The 23,327-nt window shown below is 47.2% G+C and overlaps 2 protein-coding genes across 2 annotated transcripts; both read left to right on the top strand.

Annotated features, from left to right (window-relative positions):
• The first annotated feature begins 72 nt into the window (after positions 1-72).
• On the top strand, positions 73-5,539 carry LOC119144268 (lymphocyte antigen 6E-like). The gene is made up of 3 exons (XM_037379390.1): positions 73-124; positions 4,404-4,523; positions 5,328-5,539. Exons 1-3 carry the CDS (start codon positions 73-75, stop codon positions 5,537-5,539), a joined length of 384 nt encoding a protein of 127 aa, XP_037235287.1.
• Positions 5,540-16,689: 11,150 nt separating this feature from the next.
• LOC119144774 (lymphocyte antigen 6E) lies at positions 16,690-22,983 on the top strand. Its single transcript, XM_037380546.1, has 3 exons — positions 16,690-16,823; positions 20,892-21,011; positions 22,160-22,983. The coding sequence occupies exons 1-3, from the start codon at positions 16,772-16,774 to the stop codon at positions 22,366-22,368; spliced, it is 381 nt and encodes a 126-aa protein (XP_037236443.1). The 5' UTR covers positions 16,690-16,771; the 3' UTR covers positions 22,369-22,983.
• The last annotated feature ends 344 nt before the right edge of the window (positions 22,984-23,327 follow it).

The following is a 23,327-nucleotide window of genomic DNA, read 5'->3' as shown; positions in this document are numbered from 1 at the left end:
TGCTGCCATTCAACAGGTATATAAGCTGCCCTCCAAACATCTTCCCAGTCCAGCTGAGAAGATCTGGTGGAGATGAAGACTACCCTTGTCACCTTACTGGCTACTGTCCTGTGTGTGGAGCAAGGTGAGCCTGTAATGTTGCTATGATAAGGCTTATAGAGCAGATGGTGAAAACTTTTCATGGCAAAAATCTGGGGGCTATCACCAACTTTGCAGTATTGCCATGTTGCAGCCATATTGCCACCAACTCCCTTCTGCACCTTGATTAACGATTTACTGCAGAAATCAGATCCCGATAAACTAACTCTTCTTTTCATCAGGCAATATTGAATGATAGAGCTCTAATTGTGTGACTCTGGATGCCAGGTTATATCCATGCAGCAATCTATGGGATCTTCCCAAATGATGCAAGTTGGAAGTGCTGGAAAGCATAACAAAACATGTAATTTTTTTATCCATATCAGCGTTTCAGTATTTTACAGGCTTTTCTGTACTGCTGCTTCCTCCACTATAGCGAGCCACGTGGTTTGCCATGTGTCTTGCTCCCTAGGAAATGCACCAGTGAGAATTCTTATAGATTAAATCAGAGACAGATGTGAAAGAGCTTTTCTGTGCATATGTCATGTTAAAGGCATCCTTCTCCCAAAGGGAAGTCTGAGGTACTCTGGATGTGTGTCCTCCTTCTGGACCTGATACACGTGTTGCTACATCGCTACTTGCATGTAGGAATAATGACCTGATTGCCAATATTTCCCCCACACCTGGTAGTTTCCCAGAAACCATGATACATATCTAGCAGGGGTTGAGAAAGAGGCCTCTAATTAATTCTTGCTCTCTGATGTATCAACCCCCCACTCCTACATTTTTTGGACAGATGGTTCTGCAGCATGCCTGGAAGACCAGAAGTCTCGACCAGTTTTGGGGTAGGAAAAGGAGTATTAAATTCTAACAAAAGGAAGGGTGTTATGCCCATAATTCCTAAACGCAGTGACACAACAAGGACAGAGGAGAGTAATTATCAAAGGCAACATCCTCAGTGTTACGCAGGATGAAGTGGAAAGCTAATAGAGACCCAAGATTCTGGTAGCACACATTCACGGTGGGAAACCTTATTGTTGTAGTAGGCTGACAACATTTTATATTGGCATCAGCTTCCAAATGGACTTAAAGACAGGGGTTTCATACAGCACCTTTCTGTAGCCCAGTCCAGATCAGAGAAAGCTAATAATTCTATTTGAAGGCTTTCACATTCAAGAGTAAGAGACTGCAGCTTTCTGGCTTGATAGAGGGCAGAGGGAAGCTTGGAGATAACTGTTTTTTGATCCTTCTCATGTACCTGGAGTCCCATTCAAGACCCTAATAAGCAACTTTTGATCAAAACTGTTGATCTCTCAGCCCACCAAAGAGGATCTGTTGCCATTTCCATCCATGAACTCACTGTTCTAGATATAGTATGTCCAGAAGAAATCTTAAAAGGTCATGATTCTTTTCCCTGCTCCAATGCCAGATCAAACCAGGTAGATGTTTGCCTAACATGACCTTGAAAGTTTTCAACAAAGAAGATTCCACAGCCTGGAACTGTGCAGGCTCTCATCCTTTCAGAAGGATAGTCTTAATATCTCTTAATATCTATTTTTGTATTGTTCCTCTGTGTTTTTACCATAGGATGTGTAGAACAGTTCATTACTTTCTTCTTTGCATCTTCTTTTGCTTGCATGAAGGTTACTGTGTTTTTCCTCAGCATTTCCTCATTTTCAATACACAAACTAAATACTTCAAATCTTTTCTATGAGGTCATGTTTTCAGGATCTTTGACCATTTCTCCTTCCTCTCCTCTGGTTTAGCTCCAAAAGCTTTGCATATTTTTTGAAGTACTGCATACAGATTTGGTCATCGGTGTTCCAGCTGAGGCCTTGCCAGAGTGGAAAGGCCACTTTGCATATCTTGCAGATGACATTGCTGCCTGTGTTCCCTTGGGTGACATTTGTTTTCATTGCTGTAGTGTGACACGGTTGACTCCTGCTGTTTACACTGCAATCCTTAATTGTAACTCCACCACTTGTTCCTCATCCTACATTTAAGTGGCTAATTTTTATCTTGATGTAATATAATTCTCTTTTTTTGACTGCATTCATTCTTTTTTTCATTATTTTATTACATCCATCTGTCAAAATCACTTAGAACTCTACTTACAGGGCTTTCAGCTATTTTGTCCTTGACATCATCTGAAAATGGGATATGCATCCTCTGTCCCATCCTGTCTGTCATTGGTGATGATACTGTACAGATCTGAGCGCACAGCTGGAGAACCTTATGCTTGTTAAACCTTATGAGCAAACAGTGCTCCAGTTGGTTTGACCAATAACTGACGTGCAGAATTAGACTCTATAACTCAAAAGTTATAAAGTAGGTATGTTTATTGCGCGCAGATGCACGGGGGATCGCTCCTCCACAAGCGTGCATGCCCGAAGTGACAAACCATCTCACATTTATACAATAAAACAAATGAATATTCAATTAACGCCTATACATATTCGTTACCTAAACCCACTTACTCTCGCTTCGTGTGTTAATTAGCTTATCGGTCCTTTGCCTGGAATGTGCTGGTCTTGCAGGTTTGTAGGTGATTCATGTTCTTGTGACCATCCGATCTTCTCCAGCAAGGAGACTTAGCACTCCCTCCCTCTAGATAGCATTTGAATGTCTCTCATCCTTTTCTCATTCTCTTTTAAATAGCCCCTTTGTTAGAGGAAGAGGGGCAGGCTCCTCAAAACTGTGTGCCTATGTGACCAGACACCGCACCCATGACTAGTCACCATACCCACATTCCTGAGTAGACATATACAATCACAGTCGGTGTCCATTGTCCCCATTTCACACTATTTCTCCATATCATAACCATTGTGAACTACCCTGTGAGGGTTTTTTCATGTCTGGCTTGTCACCCATCCTGTTGCATTTTCACTAGCCTGTGTTTCCCAGGCTTGCTCATAACAACATAATTCGAGATTGTGCCAAAAATTTTGGTAAAACCTTATTGCATCTCCTTTAGTCTGTACATGAAGATTCAACTTTTTTAGTGATGGATGAAGCAAAAAAGCTATATAGTGTTATGGCCCTCTTAGCATCAGCAGTCAATAACTTTTTCCTGTCCTTTCCTTGCCTTGCCTTTCATTTCCTTGCCTTCCCTTCTCTTCCCTTCTCTTTCCTTTCATTAGGAACTTCTCATTTAATGGTCTCTCTGACCTACACTGCCCTTCCACTTTCTTACTGCCAACCTCTTATCAGGCAAAACTGCACTTACAGGAATGTGTCCTCTAGATCCTTTCTGCTCTTTCCATACTGACAGACTGTCCCCAGACTTACCAGGAACTTAGCCAGCATTCTGCACTGTGTTTGCTTCCCTTTCAAAAAATGTCTATGCTTTTAAAGTAACTCATCTCCTCCCCTACACACAAAACCACGTAGTTTGCTCTGGGTGATTTTGCAAGCTCAGAACCCAATCACCACCATAAAACCTATAAATCAATCTGCCTAGCTGGGTGCTGTTCTGCAGACACTTTGGTGTGGTCTCTTACCCAGGCTGTGGTTCCCAGGCTCTTCTTTTTACCATTACCTTACAGTGGCTTTCCAGAGGGCTGTCCTACCATCTTCTGGATTTGAGGGCAAGTATGTACAGTCTTGACAGGAGAGACAACTCCTCGCTGCCTGCCCTTCCTGCCAGTCATCTTTTATATCTGTATTGCAGATGTATGAGTTATCTCACCAAATCTGTGCTTACCAGTTTAAACTACTCTTTTGGTCAAGACTTCCCATTTATTCTCGATTTTACAGCAGTATGCAGAAGTTCAACAGAGCATCTAACTACTTTCACCAGACTTTCTAGGACTGGGGTTAGGCCAGTTCAGTTAATGGCGTCTGACCACAAGAAAGGATACCATACGTGACAGTAGTCTCTGAGCTAGATGAAGGAGTAGGACACTGGGCATTGTCCACCTCCTCAAAACGCTCCAGGCATCCTCAAGTTCTCCCCGGGAAGCCTTGCCTACGCTTGCCCAGGAGGAGTGACTGAGCAGTAATTGGCAATTCATGTAGCAGAGCCCTCAGGACAGAGAAGCTGTTGCTCAGCAATCATCTCCATCATAAAAGACCCCAAATCCTTGAATTCTACTCACATCTACTGCTGCCAGAGATTGCAAACAGATCGATAACACTTTGCAGTCTGAGACATATGAGACAGAGAGGGATTTAACATTGCTGCCACGGGTCAGGGGATAAAGAAAGTCACTGGTCATTCACACACAAGCATTCATCAGGCTGTAACTAGGAAAATGGAGATATCTAGATTGTAGGTATTGTGGTGCCTACACCATGTAAGGTGCTTTTTTTTTTTCCCCCACTAGCTTATCCATTTATGTGCTATGTGTGCCAAGAACAAGAGTCCAACAAGAACTGTTTGTCCATTTCCATGTGTGCAAAGGAAGACAAATACTGCGTGACTGTCCGTAACAACATTGGAACAAGTACGTTTCTGAATAACACCTTATTTTTGCTGTAGAAGAGCAGTCCCAGGAATGGGCTTTCATCCCAGCCATGACTGCATATGGAAAAGTATAGAAAAAATAGCCCCCCCATCACCAATTGTTAAGAAACACCAACATAAACACTATTGCAGTCACTGCAGTGTCAATACACGCTTGATATTGTTACCAGGTGTTAGGGAAATGTTGAAGATACATATAGAAGCCCCAGTGAGTGAACTCGAGCCTGGGGCTGTGTGCACATGTTGCTTCATGGTGGGCTTCCCCAGCTAGCTCCTGCTATGGCAATATTCACTCCCAGGGTTGTTTTTAAAAATGTTTGGGCAAAACTGCGCCATGGCTGACTCCTACTGCCATGCACAATCCTTCAGGTTTGTCTTTGGGACTCTGTACCCTTAAACATCTCCACATGCTCTCAGACCAAATCTTAGGTCATACAGTGCATTCCCCCTGGGTTTTATGCTGTAGAGAAACCATCTTGGTGGACAGCAACCCAGCCAGAGCATTGCTTCAGGCATCTTGAAATGAAAGCCACCAATACATGCTAATTCTACTTTAGGGACAGATGAAACACGGAGCCCAGAGAAGATCAGCACAGCATCATGTTGCAGCAGTGTGGACATGGCCAGACTTGCTAGCCCTGAGCAGAGGACATATTTGCCTTGGGGGACTAGTGCCTGGTCTTCTTTTATTCACCAATGCAGATTTAGCCATGGAAACATTTTAACAATGATTCTTACATTCTACTCTTTCTTTTTCCCTGTCCCCCCTTCTCTTCTGCATTAGAGCCCAACCAGCCTAAATATGTCATCTCTAAGATGTGTTCTCCAACGTGTCCTGCATCAAGTCATCAACAAAACCAAACCTATCAGAGGGTTTCTTGCTGTGAGAAACCATTATGCAATGTGAATGGAGTCAGTAGCAAGCAAAGCAGCTATGGAGCGATATCCCTGGGTGTACTAGCCAGTATCACTTACATCTTTGCATGTGGACTGTGATGGGTTAGCAAAAGCTCCCTGTGATGGCATTGCCGGCTGAAATAAAAGTCTGTTCCTCTGGGTTAATTACTGCTCTCAAAGAGTCATGCTTTGCAGTTGAGCTTCCCCTGGGATTTTTGAGAACATCTAAATAAGTTAGGTGCTGAACTCCCATTGATTTCCTAAGCCTACTTGAATCCTAAATGTCCCCAGACATCCAAGTCACCTAAGAAAACACATAAAAGGCAGCCCTTTTACCATGCTCAGGCTTCAAATCCTTACAGCTCTGAAGAGATCCTTGAAGATATATTTTTGTCTCTTTGAGTTTCAAAGCACTTTGAGGAATAACAACCCACCCTGCCTGAAACACAGGTAAAACTCAATAGTTGTGTCAGCACAGAGGGGATGTTCAGTATCTTCTCTTTGCAGTTAAGTTGGTTATCACGCATCAGTCAAGCAGTTTGTAAACAAGTAAGCAGAGGTAAAGCTTATTTCTGGCAACATTTTGGACATTCCTTCAGCCTCATTGGTGAACAATTTCTGACTCCTCTGGCTCTTTGCTCTTGTAGGGGTATCACATTTTGAAATTAGCATCCTTTATCACCCAGCTCAGATGTGTTGGCTGAGCTGGGGGAAAAGGTGGAGAGGAGACAACGTGGCTGAGAGACGAAAGGCAGAAGCAGGGTAGAAGCAGCGTGGAGGTGGGAAGGAGAAGGGAAGGGGGGGTCAACATGGTGAGCACTGTGCTGGGTATTGCCCTCACACTGCCTACTCATGGACCTGGTCTAGCTGGAAAAGAAGATGTCCCCATACCTATTTCCCTCTTTTTTTTTTTTTTTTTCCAGGGCCAATCCAATCTGACAGCTGTTGCCAACCCCAGCCATTTAGAGATTGTGAGATGGTTTCTATAAAACCATGTTCTTGGCATGGAAAGGGTTGATTGTGCTGGGCTTTGTTTTGCTTTGCACTCCAGGCTCTCTGTTCCCTCCTCTCTGTGAGAGCTGCAGCTGAGGGGAGACAGAAAAGCTCTGTAGGAGGCTTGTGGGTGTCTACACAGAAGAGGAAGGGCAGGCAGCCAGAGACTAACACAAACAGCCCAGAGCTTCTTGGTCATAGCCAGTGCTGCAAGCTCAGTTTTCTGGAAAACAAAATACAAAAGAAAAAGGAAGACTTGGCAGCATCACCAGCTCAGCTGTGTGCTGGGGGAAACCAGAGCTCATCCAAACAATTGAAGGATGGTTGTTTCATTGGGTTTTTTTGGATGAGATGTAGTATTTGACAGCTAAATGAGATCTTTGGTTTGTCTGAAGTATGTGGAAAGATGCACATTTTTGAGATGTTTCACACTGCCTGGATTACAAAGCAACTGATTTCCCAAGATGATGACCAGCCCAAGATTCACCATCAGCTTCATGTTTTGTACCATGAACTCTGAAGGCCAGTGACCGGTTTTAAACATTTTATTTAACAGACACAGGAATGAAACAAAGCAAATGAAGGAAGTGACACCACAGTGCTGGGCAGGGACAAGAAGACATTGATGCCCATTGAGCTGAGCATACTGGTGAGCCTGGGGATGACAGATGTCAAAATGTGAACTTGCCAGCAGAACGTACTGTTAAATTTATCTCACCAAAGAGAACCACAGAAGGGAAGGAAGGCTATGATGGAGAAGGGGAAGAGAAGGACCAAAAGAAGGAAGAAATGTCCAGCTGCTAATGGCAGGGGCTGGCAGCACTGGTAGAGACTGTGGTGGCCGTACTTCATCCCAATGCCTTGAGCACATATGCTCCAGGAATACCCTGCACAGAGGGAAGAACCTGCAATACATTGTGTGCTTTCAAAAAACTCCAGGAAAGCTGGGCTATGGGCCAAAGCCATTGCTGTCTTTACCACCAGGCAAGCTGGCACAGGAAAAGGGAAGCAGAAGGAGCAATTTATATCTCAACGAGTTTCACTGGACATGAGAAGGCAAAGATCTGGTGGGTCAGACCAGCTGGTAGGGAGGGAACAAGTCAAGGGTTGAGACAAGTCCACCAAGGCTGGTGGCATGCGGGCAACCAGGATGGGTAGAGTGAAGGAAAGAGAGCAAACCCCATCTAGATTTTTTTTTTTTAGACCAGTGGAGTGGAGTGGCTGCAGGTTCTGGAGGAGGAGGTGGCCCACTCAGAGCCTAGCTGAGCCCAACAACCACTACTGACTCCCTTTTGTGGCCTTCCACTTTGGCACTGGGATCCCTGGCTATCAGACACTCTTTAAAAACGCTACTTGGTTCTGCTTATGGGGACTTTCTCCTTCTGGCAGACTTCTGCATGCATTGTGTCCCATTGCAGGCCCTTATTGCCTTCCTAGCTCTTCCCCTACTTTTCACGACACCAGTTTAAGTGCTGCCTGCTGGTAGCACCCAAATGGATGATGCGTCCAACAAGATAAAATGGACAGAGGTGTTTCTAGATCTCCTTGTCTACAAATTTAGAGGAGCTCCTTCTTTTCTTGAAATTTCTGAATGCCAGCGCACCTGACCATGCCAAGATTACACTGATTGATCCTTTGCAGGTGAAGTGCCTTAAGGTTTTCACTGTGTTTACTGGTTGCATTGCCAGTCATAACACCACCCACCTGGTTCCTGGGTTGAAAGCCCACAGCTGTAAACAAGGAGAAGGTCTCTGAAAAGTGAGCATGGAGGTTGGATTTATGAATGGACTTTGTCAGAGATGGTGCTTTGTGTGGGAAATCACTGAAACTCTTTCATAAAGAAGAAAGGGGGACACTTAAAAGCTGTCCTTGGTTGGGGTGAGAAATGGGGTACATGTTGGTCTGCCTAATGATAAGGTCACAGCTCCCTTCACACCAGTACCTGCCTTCCCTGGACTGGAAGAAGGTGCAGGTAGAAGATCAGGGCTCCTGTGGTCCAGGAGTTTAGGCACAGACAGCCAAGTCTCCTCTTCCTCCATGGAAGAACTAGTCACATTTGCCTTTTCAAATGAAGCTGCAGCGTGACATTTGGTAGGTGGTGCTCTCCAGGTTTAGCTGTGCTTGCTGGGAGAAGGCATCCAGGTGCCACTTCAATGTTAGAAGTTGTTTTGCAATCTTACAACAACTTGAGTTGCACATCCAGAGTCAGGAGATGTGGCTTTGCTTCTAGCCCGCAGTACGTGCAGTGTAAGAGGAAAGACGGGTGTGGAGACACTAACCACATCTAACACAAGAGTAGCACAGCCATTTTGCTGCTGCAGATGTTCATGAGATTAGCATGAATTAGCCAACTAACACATCAAAACAAGAACATTAAAATGAAGCAGGGCACAGGTCTAAGCAAATAAAAAGTGATGTTTTCAATATACACATCAGTGAGGGACAGGAGCCAAACTAAGTGGTGTCCAGGCCAAAGACACTGAGTAAAGAAATCTTTGGCATCCATTGCAACTACCAAACCCAGCCTGTTTGACTTGCTCCTGTTTCTTCACAGTAGGGAAACCTGGGTATTTCAGAAGACTGGATACCACCAAATGCAGCATCCATCATTTTAAAGGGCATGGAGGACATTCAGGGGACATACAGAACAGTCAACCCAGACCCCAGCCTTGGAACAGAACTCTGATATAAATCATAAAAAAATTTGCAGTGATGTAGGGGTTATCAAGGAGATGGGTATGAACAGCAAGAACATTGTGACAGATGGGTGTTATTCCCACCTGTGTCAAGATGGCAAAATCTGTAGTTAGTGTAAAAAGTGATACCTGTCACATAGCTCAGTGTTAATAAGGCTTTTGGCAGCATATCACATGACAAGTCTCATAAGCAGAACTAAGAAAACACAATCTAGCTAAAATCATGAGCAAATAACTGTCAACAGTCTGCTATCAAACGGGAATGATCTATTAAACAGGGTCATCTGTGGCTTGCCTGGGCTCTGGTGTGATGCGGTGCTTTAATTACTGGTTTGAATGACGGATTAGAGAGTAAGCCCATTGAGTTTGTAGATGGCAAAATGAGAGAACCTGGAAACAGGAGAATTCTGGGTGACTCCAATAAATCTAAGCAGTAGTCTGAGAAAGGGGATGTCATTTAGTGAGGACAAGCACAAAGCTCTACAGTTACTGTGGACCTGTCATCTGCACAAATACAGGATGAGAAGGTAATCTCCCTTGCAGCAATCTGGCAGAAAAAGAAGTTGTGGTGGGTGTTATAACAGATCACAAGTTTAATGTGTCAAACTTGTGGGGAAAATTATGAAAAAGAAGGCAACCTTCTTGGAACTTTGCAATCTATTGAAAAGTCTTACACATTGCACTGGGAGGTGTGAACTGGTCTGTGACAGGATAAGATCCTCCCAGTCTGTCCTCCAAAGGGAGGACCTGGGCTGCTACATTCTCCCCACTTTTTGCTTATGAGTTCACACAGCAGCCAAGGGGCTTTTTGATAGAATCAGAAGATGTATAGTGAAGAGCTGGAGAACTGCCTCCAGCATCAGCAGCTTTAGCATCATTATCAAGATGCATCAAAGCACGATAGAAAAATACTGTCCTCAGCATCTCATTGGTGTCTCACTGGGGCTGGAGAATGAACTCAGTTGCCTTTCCCGATTCTCTCCATCTCCTTTCTGTCATTCCCATGAACCTCTTGTGGGTGTTGGTTCCCTTCACTAAAGCAGAATTGTGATGTTCAGGCTTGACTTTGCTTTATCAAAGAATCACAGAATGGTTTGGGTTGGAAGGGACTTAAAGACATCTAGTTCCAACCCCTCTGCCATGGACAGGGCCACCTTCCACTAGACCGGGTTGCTCAAAGCCAAATACATAGCAATGTCTAGCAGCAAAGGTGACCCAAAGATGCTCTTCCACTGACATCATGTAGGAACTTTACTCCAAAGGGTGTTTAACCCTCAAAACACCTCCAGGACCCCCAGGATTTCAGTCAACAGTAAAAGCAATAGTAGTGCTGAGGCAGTGAGTGGAGATACAACCCTGCAGAATATGAATTACATACAATTTTCACCTCTTCCAGCTGATTTCTCACCTAGACAAATCCCTAAGCACCACACAAAGCATTGTCATCATGCATGGGGGTGACAGGGGTTCAATCTTCCTTGATCCAGCAAGGCCAGGAAACAGGCACTGGCTCTGTGCCAGATGCTCACAATAGCTCATCTGGGACCTGCCTCCAGCTCCAGGGCCTGCTCCAATATTAGATGTTAATCAGCAATTAGATAACGTGCAGACACTGCTCCTGGGAACAAGAAACTCCCTTCTGCACATGCAGTCTTCAGGAAATTAGTGTAATAAAACTTACTGCAAGATCTTCCCGGAGAAGAAAGCAATTTTATCATAAAAAATCTCTAACAAAGTTGATTTTGCCCTCTCACACACATTCTTCCAGTTTTAGTTTGATCACTGTCTCACAAGCACCAACATGTGTGTGCTTGGGTGATCTGGCCAGTGTCACTGCTGCGCCACAGGTAGCCAAGAGATGACAGCTATGCAGTTCTCACCATGCCTCTGAGGTTCTTGGCAGAGCACAACAGACTGATTTTGGACTTGCCTTTTACAGCCTTTGGAGAGAGAAAGCCGGTTTAGCTCCATTTTCCTTTTATTTTGCCTCTCTTAGGTGAAATTCCTGAAGCTCCCAGTTCTTTTGTTTTCTTTATCTGGGTGTTTTATGGCTCCTACCCAGTTCTTCCTCCTCTGGAGACTCTTATCTAAGGTCAGTTTATTCCTCCTTTTCATCTGAATGAAGTCAAACACCGGGTGCTCTAGAGCATGCTTTTGTCTAGTCAGCACACGCCTTTCCCTTTAACCCTTGCTCTGCTGTTTCTTTTAGGTGCTTTCACAAACTTGCACATTCCAACTCCTATGTCTTTCATATCAAACTTAACATTTCTACTGCAAAGCTCCACAAGCCCAGCACCTTGTCTGCAGCTTTGGCACCGTTTGTGCAGTCTCCCTGAAGCCTTGTGAATTCCTTTTTTACAGAGAGGCAAATCGTTGGTGGAAGAGATGGGGAAGGGCTTGAAAAGCCTCTCTCTCCCCAAAACCACCAGGTGATGAGGTCCATGCTGTGGGAAAGGAGATGCTCTCAGGCACAGGAACCTTTGCAGGTTGCTGCAGAACCTTACTGATGGTTCAAAAGAGGCCAAGACTGGAAACAAGGTTACAACATGTGTCCAAAGTGTTCCCAGGAGATGGAGACAGGGCTGGAGACAGGCATACCTACTACATAGGTGAAGGGCCATCCAGCGGCTGAGTTGGGGACAAGGTCACAACCTGAGCCCTGTGGCCAACACAAGGCCAGGAACAGAGCTGGAGACAAACTACCTACAGCATCCAGGTGATGGCTGGAGATAGGCACACATATGGCATAGTCCTGGCAAGGATGAAAGGCTCAGGCTTGAGCTTAAATGGGGCTCCTGGACCCACAGGCACAGGCTGAATAGAGGTCCTTGGTGAGACTGGTCAGGACAGTTAAGGCCTATGCATGCACACAGGGCATGACAACGTGAGCCCATTTGTAGAGGAATCAGTTTATAATGCTGGAGCACTCTAGAGCAACCTTTCTTCGGAGGTACCCTGGTTGCTCCAGACATGGATGTATCTTCCAGCACACTTCCAGTAGCCTGGAGACATCACAGCAGCAATCACAGTTGAACTTTTTGCCTGAGTAATGACCCCTGCTTAAAGCTTCACAACTGTTTTGCTGTCAAAAGCCTGGAACAAACAAGCAAGACGAAGTGTGAGTCATGCAGACTCTGGAAGGAGGAGGTGTAAGAATGCTGATTTCTCAAATACCAACTGAGCATGCACCAGCCAGCAAACCACCTTCACCTTAACCACTCCAGGAAAGAAGGAAAACGGAAATGTTAACATCAACCAGAAATAAAAGTTCATAAATCTGACAGCCTGATTGTGACTGCAGGTTGTGGTTTGAGTGGGCAGATGAAGGTCCTGTTCCAGTAAATATTGCAGTCCAAAAAGGTGCCTGGTTATGCACCCATTTTCAGGAAACTCAGTAGCTAACTAAGAGCTATCTCAGGTCTGTTCCCACAGGTTGCAGCAGAAGGTGCCTGTCAGAGTGCCAGAGGACAGTCATGCCTGTCAAGGTGACAGAGGACAGTGAGCTGTTTGGCCCTGTAGACAGCAAGAAGGCTCAAAGAAGCAATTGTGGATTGGTTTGCCCCTGAAAAACTTGTGTCTGGAGCATCCTTGGATGATCCAAGAATGTTCCTGAAAGTCTGCTGGGCAGGTCTGATGCAGAGCAACCAAAATGGGCTTCAGGAGGAGAAAAATCCAGAAGTGGAATACTGGGGAAGGGCTGGTGTATGAAGCCAACCCCTCTCATTCAGTCAGGTGGAGCAAGACAATATGAACAGGAGTCTTGGGGATGCTGCATCATGGCTTCAACACTCTTTGCAGTGTAGGAGGCTATGCCAGCACTTGGGGCAGTGACGGCCTTTATGGCATGACTACGTTGCAGCAGACTGCTCTGGGAAAAAAAACCTTGTTTGTCTGAGGGGAAACATGCCTTGCAGCAAGGATGGAGGTCTTGGCTCCTGTTCTTTCAGGCCAGAGGACAGATCATGTCTTTGCAGTCCTCCGCCGTGCCAAACTGATATTCCACATTTTACAGTACCAGTTATCAGTATCAGTATACAGAGATAGCTTTGGCAGGTGGGACAGGGCTTTTCCATAGAGCAGTCTCTATCCTTTCCCTCAGAAGAGAAGACTGAGCACTTCTCGTCTCTAGAAATCAAAGGAAAGGACTTTGTCCACTTTCTGTGGCATCTATGCAAAGTGGTTTTAGCAGGTTTGCTCCACAAAACAACTCTGCTTCACTAACTGGGGAAACATTTCATTTGCAAATTGGACTGGGGCTTGGGTGCCTCACAGTGACCCACAAGCACAGCCCTGATCAGGCTCAGAAAGTCTTGCCCAAGCCCTGAAACAGAAGTGTGATGGTGAAGGAAACTCTCTGCGTGCCACAGAAGATGAGTGAAGAAAACTGTCTAGCTCCACAGAAGATGAGCAAGCTTTTAGCAGGCCCACATTTTAAGCTCAATTTCCTAAAGTGCCTGTTCAGCACCAAAACCTTGCAGACCTAGTAATTCTAGTTTTAATTGCTGCACCCATCCCTGCTACCCTGCTCCCTTGACCCATGAAGGCAGCTGCCATACTCTTCATCTTTCCCGGTTTTAAAACTAGCCATTCATCCCCATCATGCAAGTAGACCTTGAAATATTTACTCTAGCACCAGTTCACTTTATGACCCAACTGCTTCCTTATCTCCTTTTCCCTTAAGTGTATTTTTTGTATCTTTATCCACCTTTCCCCAATACAGACCACATTCCTGTTGCTAGACTTTACCCATGCTGCCTTTCTTATAATCTCCTTGTGAAGAGACTTTTTTTTTTTTTTTTTTTTTTGCCTTGCATTCACAGTATGAAGCCAACAGTTCAATGAAGCCCTCCAACAACTTGCAAAAGGAGTCTGGAACCTTCAGTGTGGTGTTTTGCTGTGTGCTGGTCTAGAACAGAAAGTCCTGCCATCAGAGCTGCTGCACTGAGCTTTGAAGTCTGCTGGCCCACATTGTAGCCTTGGTGAGGAGGTGGGAGACGTGGGCTTAGACCAGCAGGCTTTCAGAAGAGCTTCCTCACCTGGCGTATCTTCCACCATAGCAAATTCATCCCCAGTCGCTCTGCCAAGCTCTTTCATTTGCAGCATCCTGTAATTAAAGCTGTCCTGTCCCCTGCAGCCATTTCAGTGTTACCAAAATCTTGGAATGAAGAACTTATTGACACCAATGTGATGTAGATAAGCAGACACTTATTTATTGATGGCCGGGTGCATGAGTGAGTCCTCTCACGATCAATGCACACCAAGCTTCAAAATCGTACACCATATATAGAACTTATTCATACATATTCATTAAGTATTCACGCATAAACATAATATTTCCTGAAAATCATTAACATACTCTCCTCCCATATCCGATTCTACGCAGTAAAGTTTAGAAAGATCTAGAAATGGTCTGGGGTACTATTGGGTAGGTGGTACATGAGTTGGTGGTTGCGATCTCCCCCTGCCGGAATTACCTTTTACTTAAGGTAACTGTTTCTTGGCAGGTATCTACGGGTTGTTCCAGTTGACTCTCCCCAGTTCCCATTAATTCTGCATTTTGACATCTCAATGCATTCTCCTAGTCTACACGTAAAAAATGTATCCAGTCATCTTGAATCTTAAGTCTGCTATCTGAGTTCTAATCATTCCTACTAGGTGATTCTGACCTAGTGTACAGGGCTGTACAAAGGATTTCATTGTAGCTGTCGGTTGTTGTGCAAACACAAACTCCACTACAATATTTCTTATAATTCTATATTCATATTAAAATAACTCTATAAGATCAAATGTGTTTCAATATAAACAAATATGGTTGCTAATTCTAACTAATAACAAATTTGTAACATCAGTTGTATTGGGATAACTCCAGATCCCATGGTGACTTGTCCCCTGTGTGATTCTTAGGTCCTCTCTCTTCCTTCCTAGCAGCAGGCAGGTCCTCTCCATGAAACAGTGGAACCAATAATGTTAAAGTTGTATGAGGGACAAACCCAGAAAGCTGTAGGCCCTTGTAGGCTTCTGGTGGGGATAGGGGAGCATGCAAGACATCAAAGGAACAGGAGAGCTGAAGGAATGTGCTGTGCCTTCCTGATACACAGAAATTAAATCTCAGGTGCTTCATCTCAAAACTGAGATAAATGCTGTGAGACTGCTCAGATGTAGGCTACAAAAAAACCAGACCGACTCTCACATACACAACCTGAACTTGGTCTGTATGAGACAGGGGTCTTGTGAGTGTATGTGAACTACAGTTGCACAGGCTACCGCAAAACTGAAACTTCCCATTTTTAAAGTATTTAATTTGTAAACCAGAGAATGAAACAGTCCCAGCAGCTCATTTCAGTGGAAGATATTAGACCACAGAAACACACTGCTCACAGTCAGTTCCTCCTAAAATAACTGGCAATGATTAGGGAAAAAAAAAAAAAAAGAGCCACAGAAAAGAATAGGGAAGTGGGGGTTTGCAGGCATGGATTTGTTTTTCAAGAAGAGGACTCTGAATGCACTCTGACAAGACAGAAGCTGGAATTTCTTCTGGCAGATGCATTTGCCAGGAAATGCTGATTCTGCAGAATTAAACCCATCAGTGGCATACAGAGTTTGTCAAACCTGCTTGTTTCTTGCTGGCTCACCAACCATCTCCTCCATCCCAGACTTCCTTGACAGCCAGCTTCACGCGGTGCCTCCCCCAGCGCCCTTGCTGCAGCTTATTTCCTGGAGGACACAGCTATTTCTGTGGGATCTACTGAACCTGGGCCACTCCAACAAACCTTTCTGGTGGGCTGTCCTATGCTCTGAAGACACAATCCTGCCAAGCAGCGCAGGCTGTCCTGTGTCACACCAGCTGCTGGGCCCTCCTACCTTCAAGCTTCCCAACCCCATATGTGTCATCCCATTTAGGGTCTGGTAAACGGCTAGGGAAACTGGTTCTCTGTGTGCTTGGGTCTTGCATGGGGGCTGTGCAGGTGGAGGGGTTATACATGGAAAGAGGGTGTCATGCAGGCTTGCGCATTCAGAGGGCCTTACATGCAGGAGGTCCATGCCTGAAGGGAACCCTGCACACAGGGGTTTGCACAGGCAGGGCAGGTGTGTTTACAGGGTGGTGGGGGTGTATGGGTGTGTGTATGTGCTCAGGGAATCTGTGAGTGAAGATGCGTGGAGGAGAGGAGGGAGACACGAACACAGCAGGTCCTCGTGGGTGGAGGAAGTCGTGGATGCAGGGGGTTGCACTTGAAAAGGGCTGTGCATGAGTGGGGTCCGGTATACAGGGAGCCCTCCTACTCCCGTCTGTTCCCTCAGGCACATAGAAGGGACCCGAAAGGTGGATGGAGAAAGCCATTGCGGCAGGGCCAGAGGCTAGCTGGCTCTGCTCCCGCAAGGCATTAAGCACCCTCGGCGGGCCAGGCGCGGGCCAGCCGAGAAGCCGCGGAGGCGCAGCCCTCCCCTTTCCCCGGCCCCGGCTCCCCGGAGCGGAGAAACGAAACCAGGCGGGGCCGGGGAAGCGCTGCGGGAGGCGGCGCGGGGCACGGGCCGGCCCGCGGGGCGGGGCTTCTGGCCTTTCCCCACCCCCGGCGCCCGGCCCTGCCGCCAGCTCTGCGCGCCGCCAGCCTCCCTGCGCAACTCCTGGCCCCACCGCCGCACCATGAAGGCGCTCCTGTTCGCTGTTCTGGCTGCGGTGCTGTGCGTGGAGAGAGGTAATGGGGGATGGGGGGGGGATGCCCTCGTCACCCAGCCACCACCACCTCTCCCCAGTCGCTCCCCAGCCCTGGGTTTGGGTGCAAATTGCGGTGTGTGCGTGCGTGCGTGCGTGTGCGCGCTGCGTCTTGCAAGGGGGGCTCTGGAAGTTGGAGCTTTGCAGGGAGCGGGGGTGAGGGTTGTAAAGGGGTTGGGGGGACAGAGCTGAGCCGTGCCGGGCTTTGGCGCGGGGCGTGTGTGTGGGTGGCTCTCCAAAACCTACCTCGCAGCAGGATCCCTCTCGGAGCAGGAACTTCAGTGCCTGTATGTATAGGTGTGCATCTCCAGCTGTGCATGTGGGTATTTTGTTGGAGCTTTTCCCAGTTGCAGCTCGAACAAAGCCCAGGGCCGGCCCCGCTCCCCCTTTCTGGTGCAGCGAGCCGGGATAACGGCGCCGAAATGGGTTGAGATGCAGCCGAGGGGAAGGAGGGTGGAGGGGAGATGGAGCCCAGCCTGGCAATGGCTGATGGAGCAAAGTCTGGGCAGAGCCGCTCGTGATTCTGCCTCCTGCTGTCGCCCCCCAGCATCCGTCAGGGAAGGCTGCGGTGGCCGACGTGTGGGTGGTGACCCCCAAGGGACCGTACCCCATGGAGTGCATCTTGGGGCTGCCACCGAAGCAGGGGAGAGAGCACGCTTCGTGTTGTTGGGTGTTACAACTGCAAGTTGTGGCCAAGTCGCAGGGTCTGCAATCCCCGCCTTCCCGGCGACTCCATTTCTGACTATCCAAACTCCATGGGGCCGTGCAGAGCCCTGTATTGTTTCCATATGTTGATGCTTAGAGAAGCCAAACAAAGAGCAAACAGGAGAGTTCTGGGCCCTGTGAGGCTCTGCTCAGGAATCGCGGGCTCTTCTTGTCTCCAGAGGACACCGGTGAAAAGAAACTAGTTGGTTGCTGCTCTTTCTATGCCCCCTTCCCCCCGTGACTTCCAGGAAGCAACTGGCAATTCAAGCCTTGGCTCTCCATCAGAGCCCAGCTGACTTATGCTCCGTTCCAGCTGGGAGGATGGGTTGTCCAGGCCAAGGCAATAAGAGGTTTCATTTCCTCCCTCCTCCAAAAAACCGTTCAGCTTTAAAGTAAGTTCTTAGTCTTGTTGCAGGTAGCTTTATCCCCAAATGCTTCCAGCGCATCCGAGGGAGTCTTGCAGAAAAGCTTTACTACCTGCTCAAAGTCCCCTTAAGATCTTGCATATGGTGTATAAATAAGGATCTCGTCTAAGTGCAGTGGAAAAGGAAAGAGCGTTGGGCGTAGGAACCGAATGAAAGCTGCTGAAGCAACAGCATTTTCCACTGGTGCTGCTGAGTTTCAGAGTGGGCTTTTACAGGCTGCTCTCCACCCCCCCCCCCCCCTCCCCTTGCAAGAATGGATTCAGCCTCTTACCTGAGGAATCCCCCCAAATGGTCTGCTCTGTTTTGGGAGCTCTTTGTTCCTCCAAGGAGCTAAGCAGCAAACAAATAAACACATAAATTCTTCCTGTGCAAGAACGCTGCATTTTCTAGTTGGTGAAAACGAGGCTTCCCTTTTGCATTGTTCAGTCTTGGGCTTTTTTTTTTTTTTTTTTTTTTTGGTAGCCTTGAGCTCCAACTCTTTGCTCTGTCTCCAGCTGCATAAAATAATTATGCCACTCCTCTTGTGCCTTTTGTTTAAAACACTCAGCCTGCTTGCTCTCTTAACTCTGCAGTGGATTTTTCAGTTATCTGTTTTGGTGGGGCAGAAAGTGGCACTAGTTACGACTGTGTATTTCTTCTCTTAAACTATGTTAAAAGACTTGCCTCTTCTGGAAGGATTTTGTCTATATTAAGACAAGGGGTAATACGTAAATGTGACAGAGAAAAACATGGGGACAGGTAGGAGGTGCTGTGGTAGGAGCATAGATTTAGTCACGTGGTAGAGAATTTCATGCCTAAAAGCACTTTCATGTGCATGAGCAAATATTTGTGATGTGTTTGTATCTGGAACCTCTTAAGCCTTAATGAATAGCACTGCACCACTCGACTCATGTGTTCAGCATAGTGAGCAAATAGATATGAGGACATATGTCCTCCCATCATGCCCACAGGAAGCCTGTAATCCACTTCATTCCTGGTTGCAGACAATTCCTGTGAAATGGGATGAGTCAATTTGCCTCCTCAGTTTGCCCTTGGGTGGTTGCAAGGCAAAGGCTTTGGGACAGGTCGCCTGAGACTTGAGAGCAGAAACATGCTGGGAACAAGGGAGCAGGAGAGAGCTGGATTTCTCTCTGAGGTCCCACACTGAGGTTTGGCCAACCCATGGAAACGCTCTGAGGGCTCAGCAAGGGACAATGACAGGTGCAGACTCAATGGCTGGCTTCATCCTCCTCCCTGTCTCCTAGATCTAGAAGCAAGGTCCACTGACGAATCTCTCCTGGGGCTTTTGACTCAACTGGTGGCCCTGTAATCCTGGGTGCTGTGTATCTGTTGTGGCTGCTGCACTGGCATACTTTAGGTAACTTGGTTTTGTTGCAGGGATCGTTTGCAGACTGTTGGAAGATGTATGACACAATCCATGGCATTCTTGCTCAGGGGGTTGTGGTGTTGGCTTTGTCTCCAAAGCAGAGTCAATGGCTGCCCTGATGTGACATTCAGGATCTCCCACTAACCCACTTTAATCTGTTTTCCTGAGGTTATGCTTTTGTTTTCTTTCCCTGCCTTGGCTGTGGCTGCTCAAAAGTAATTTGTCTGACAACAGTTTTATTTTTTCACCAATTTTCTCATAAAAAAGCTTTTCAATTCCTGAGAGAAACAGGACTGAGAAGAACCACAAGAAGTCATGCAGTCCCATGGAAGAGCGGGACAGCTGCTTACCAATATTTATCCAACTTAGTCTTCAAAACACTCCATGAAGGGGCTGCTGAGCCTCAGCAAGCTCTCCCAGGGCTTCACCAACTTCATGTTCTTAGGATAATCTGCTTGTGGTGGGGCTGAAAGTGGTAGGAACAGGAATGATGCTGTTGCACTTCCCATCCTGAATCAGCTCCCACTCCATTTTGCATCCTGTAAAATAGAAGGGCAGTGCCTCATGGAAGGAATTGCTGTTGGAGTGCTCAAAAATCAGAGTCCGTGAAACATCAGGAACAGACCTGATCTGTCTGTGTATACAGGTCAACAATTGCAGTGTGGATATGATGTTCTTATATGTAAAGTACAGGGAGGATCATCTGTCCACAGCAAAGTGCATATGTCCCTGCTGAGTCACTGGTCCAGGCTGTTTCTGCAACCATTTCCCACAACTGAATGCTATTTTCCAATCTTTCCTCTTTCTTGGGCAGATCTGAAGGATGAGGGATGGGAGCCAGCTGGTGCAGTCCATCCTGCTGGTGTAGGATAAACCATTTTAGGGGACCTGCCATGAAGGAAGGCATGCTTTTTTTGCTATCCCCCTGCTCCAGATTAAAAAGGTTGGTTGCATATGCTGCCTTCATAGTGCTGTGACTCCCTGGGTAGTGGGACAGTGCAAGTCCTTGCAGGTCTTGCTGCAATGCTGGGCTTGCTCTAGCTGAGAAATCATTTCCACCACATGTGCTAGCACAAGTGTAGCCTGAGCTTTGTGCCCTGCTGCCAAAGGCCAGGTCACAGAAGGCTCAAACCCATGTGCATGCCTGGAGCATTTCCCATCAGTGTCCACAGTAGCTGAGCTGAATAAGCCCAAATCTCAGGCTCCAGGCTGCAGGTTTGAACATGCTTCTATTGTTTTGTTTCAAGTTGGCGGCTGTAGCTTGAACCCGCTCTTGGTGCAAACAGGAGCATGCCATAAAGTACTGGGTTGACCTGTGGTTGTATTGAGGCTTTAGCTGACAGTTGATCCTGCCAAGAGCTCAAAATGTATCCCTTATGCTTGAACACTTCATCTGGCCAATTTTTTTGGAAAAAACCTGTCACAGGCTGATACAGCTGAAATAGCAAGGGTGGCTGTGGCCAGATGCAGCGCGTGCCATTTGCTAGAGGTGGGGACCACCAAGCGAGGAGATCTTCCCACCAGCCCTTAACCGATGTATGCCTTTCTCTTGCAGCCCACACGCTGATCTGCTTTTCTTGCTCGGATGCGTCCTCCAACTGGGCCTGCCTGAAGCCTGTCAAGTGTGGGGAGAATGAAAACCACTGCGTGACGACGTATGTTGGAATGGGAATTGGTGAGTGGTGACAGGACCTTCTGCTGCCCCTCTTGGCTGCTCTCCTGGGTCACCTGCTGAGCTGCAGGAAGGCTTTCCTTCCTTTGGCTGAAAAAAAGGGAAAGTTCTGCTTAGCAGCTGAATGTTGGACCATCCCAAGGGAATTTTTATGAGGGACGTGCTGCCAGACAGAGTCACGTTAAAGCCCACGTGCTTGCAGTGATGCTGGGAGTCCGAAGGGAATTTCTGGTTGGGGGCGGGGAGGTTGCGGATGAATAAGTGGAAGCGTGGAGGATGCTGCAGGCTTCCTCTGTAGGAAACTCCAGGGTTGCCCTTCCTACTTTTGCCCTGCATTTGGGTTATTCGTTCCTGAGTCGCACATTTGCTTCTTTGCTCTCCGTGGACAAAGTGGGGTTGCCAGGAAGGGAGAATTTGCAGTTTTCCTCCCTAAGTTCCAGGAAAGATATGGGTGGCTCTGTGCTTCCTGGCTGCTGCTCCAAGGGAAGCAGGCTGCTCTGGCAAGTCTCCTAGTGCCATTGCAGAGCCCAGAGCCCAGCCTGGCTTGCCTTGCTCTCCCTTGCAGGAGGGGAGGGGTGTTGCATGCCTGAGTTGCACGGTCTGTGATGTGGGTGGGTTGTGGGTGCACAAATGGAGGCTGGGAGCTTTTACAAACCTCTGGTCTTAGCACAGTGCTAACAGTTTCCAATTTCCTGCTGCTAAATGCTTGCTGCACCTCCTGCAGCCAGCGCTTGAAACACAGACTTTGCTCATGAGTGCCTCCCTGGTGCTCTGTACACCCCGTGCTCCCTGTCTCGCTTGAGGAGTCCCAGGGTCAAGCTTGAGTGGGATTTTTGAGATTCTTCACTGGAGCCATGGCGGCCAGACTTTGGCTGATGGCCTGGAAGTAGTGTCTCTGGGTTGTTGCATGATCTCTAGGGTCTGTGTGGGAAGTTATCATGGGTGTTTCTTGAATCGTGTGGGCTGGCTGAGATTACTCTCCGTAGGTTGACGCTGAGAAGTACTTCATCCTCTCTGTGCCACCTGTGATACTTCATCTATTTCAGTTCTGTTATTTCCTTTGCAGAACAGGTGATCAGAAAGCCAAGAAACATTCTAAACCCATTTCTTTTTGCTTTTCTTCCTTTCCGCCCATCCCAACCTAAATTCAGGCAGCAAGTCTGGCCAGTCCATCTCCAAAGGATGCTCTCCCATTTGCCCCAGCGCTGGGATTAACCTCGGCATAGCGGCTGCGTCTGTTTACTGCTGCGACTCTTTCCTCTGCAACATCAGTGGTTCCAGCAGCGTGAAAGCCAGCTACACGGTACTGGCCTTGGGGGTCCTCATTAGCTTCATCTACATCCTCAGGGCTCGTGAGTGATGGGGCTGGCTGAGGAAGAGCCATCTTTCACGGGCTGTTGCAGGTCTCATTAGCCAATATCTTCTCTGTTGCTGTCTGCAAGGAGATCCTCTACTTTTCAGCAGGCTTCCAAGGTGGTTGTTTCCCAGACTTTATGCTCTTCGAGCATTGGAGACCTGGGCGGTTTGGCCAAGCTGTTCTCCTCCTTCTGTGGATATACCCCATTGCACTCTCACACCTCCTTGGCAAAGGTGGATCATTTTGGAAGGGTTTCTGCTTTTATACCTAATACCCTCCCCCTCATTGCTAAGGTTGGTTAAAACAAGGCTGGGACTCGCCGAGAACCAATTAACCCCAGACACCACCTGGTCAAGTGTTCAGACGTTCCTGCCTCTCGCTCTGCGTAGGTGCCTGGCACCGGCGTGCTCCAGCCCATGGGTGGTCTGGGCATCGGAATGCATGACCCGAAAGGAGACACATTCCTGACCCCTTGCAGCTGCAGTCTCTTTTTATAAAATCGTTTTGTTTCTTCTGATCCTGGGCTGACTTTTCTGGAAAACAAATGATGTGTACCTTGTCCTTCCGAGCTCTGTAAGTGCCAGACCTGAATAAACATGCTCCTGTTGTTACCTGAGATGGAACGTGTGCTGTGTCTGTTTCCTTGCTCCAGACAGAGACATTTGAAATGCTGTTATGGAAAACCCAAATATTATGCCCGGCACGTGGGCCTCTTACCCTCTCCAGCAGCTTTTGAGTGCTTCACCTCAGCATTCCTTCCAGTTCACCTCTGAGCAGCAAGTCCATCTCCTCCCTGTTGCTGTCCTTTCTGACAAACATCCCTGAGCCAGCTTGTGTCACCTCTCTTGGGAATCACCTTTTCCAGGTGCATTTTAGTGAAAAATGCCAGTTGTTGGGGTCTGAGGCAAACCCGTTACTCCTAATGGAGCAAGCACACAGGGATCAGGACTGCTAAAGATTAG

Source organism: Falco rusticolus, chromosome 3 (assembly GCF_015220075.1).
Source record: "Falco rusticolus isolate bFalRus1 chromosome 3, bFalRus1.pri, whole genome shotgun sequence".
NCBI classification, from domain to species: domain Eukaryota; kingdom Metazoa; phylum Chordata; class Aves; order Falconiformes; family Falconidae; genus Falco; species Falco rusticolus.
Note: the sequence above shows the minus strand (reverse complement) of the source record. Positions and strands in the feature narration are given on the sequence as shown.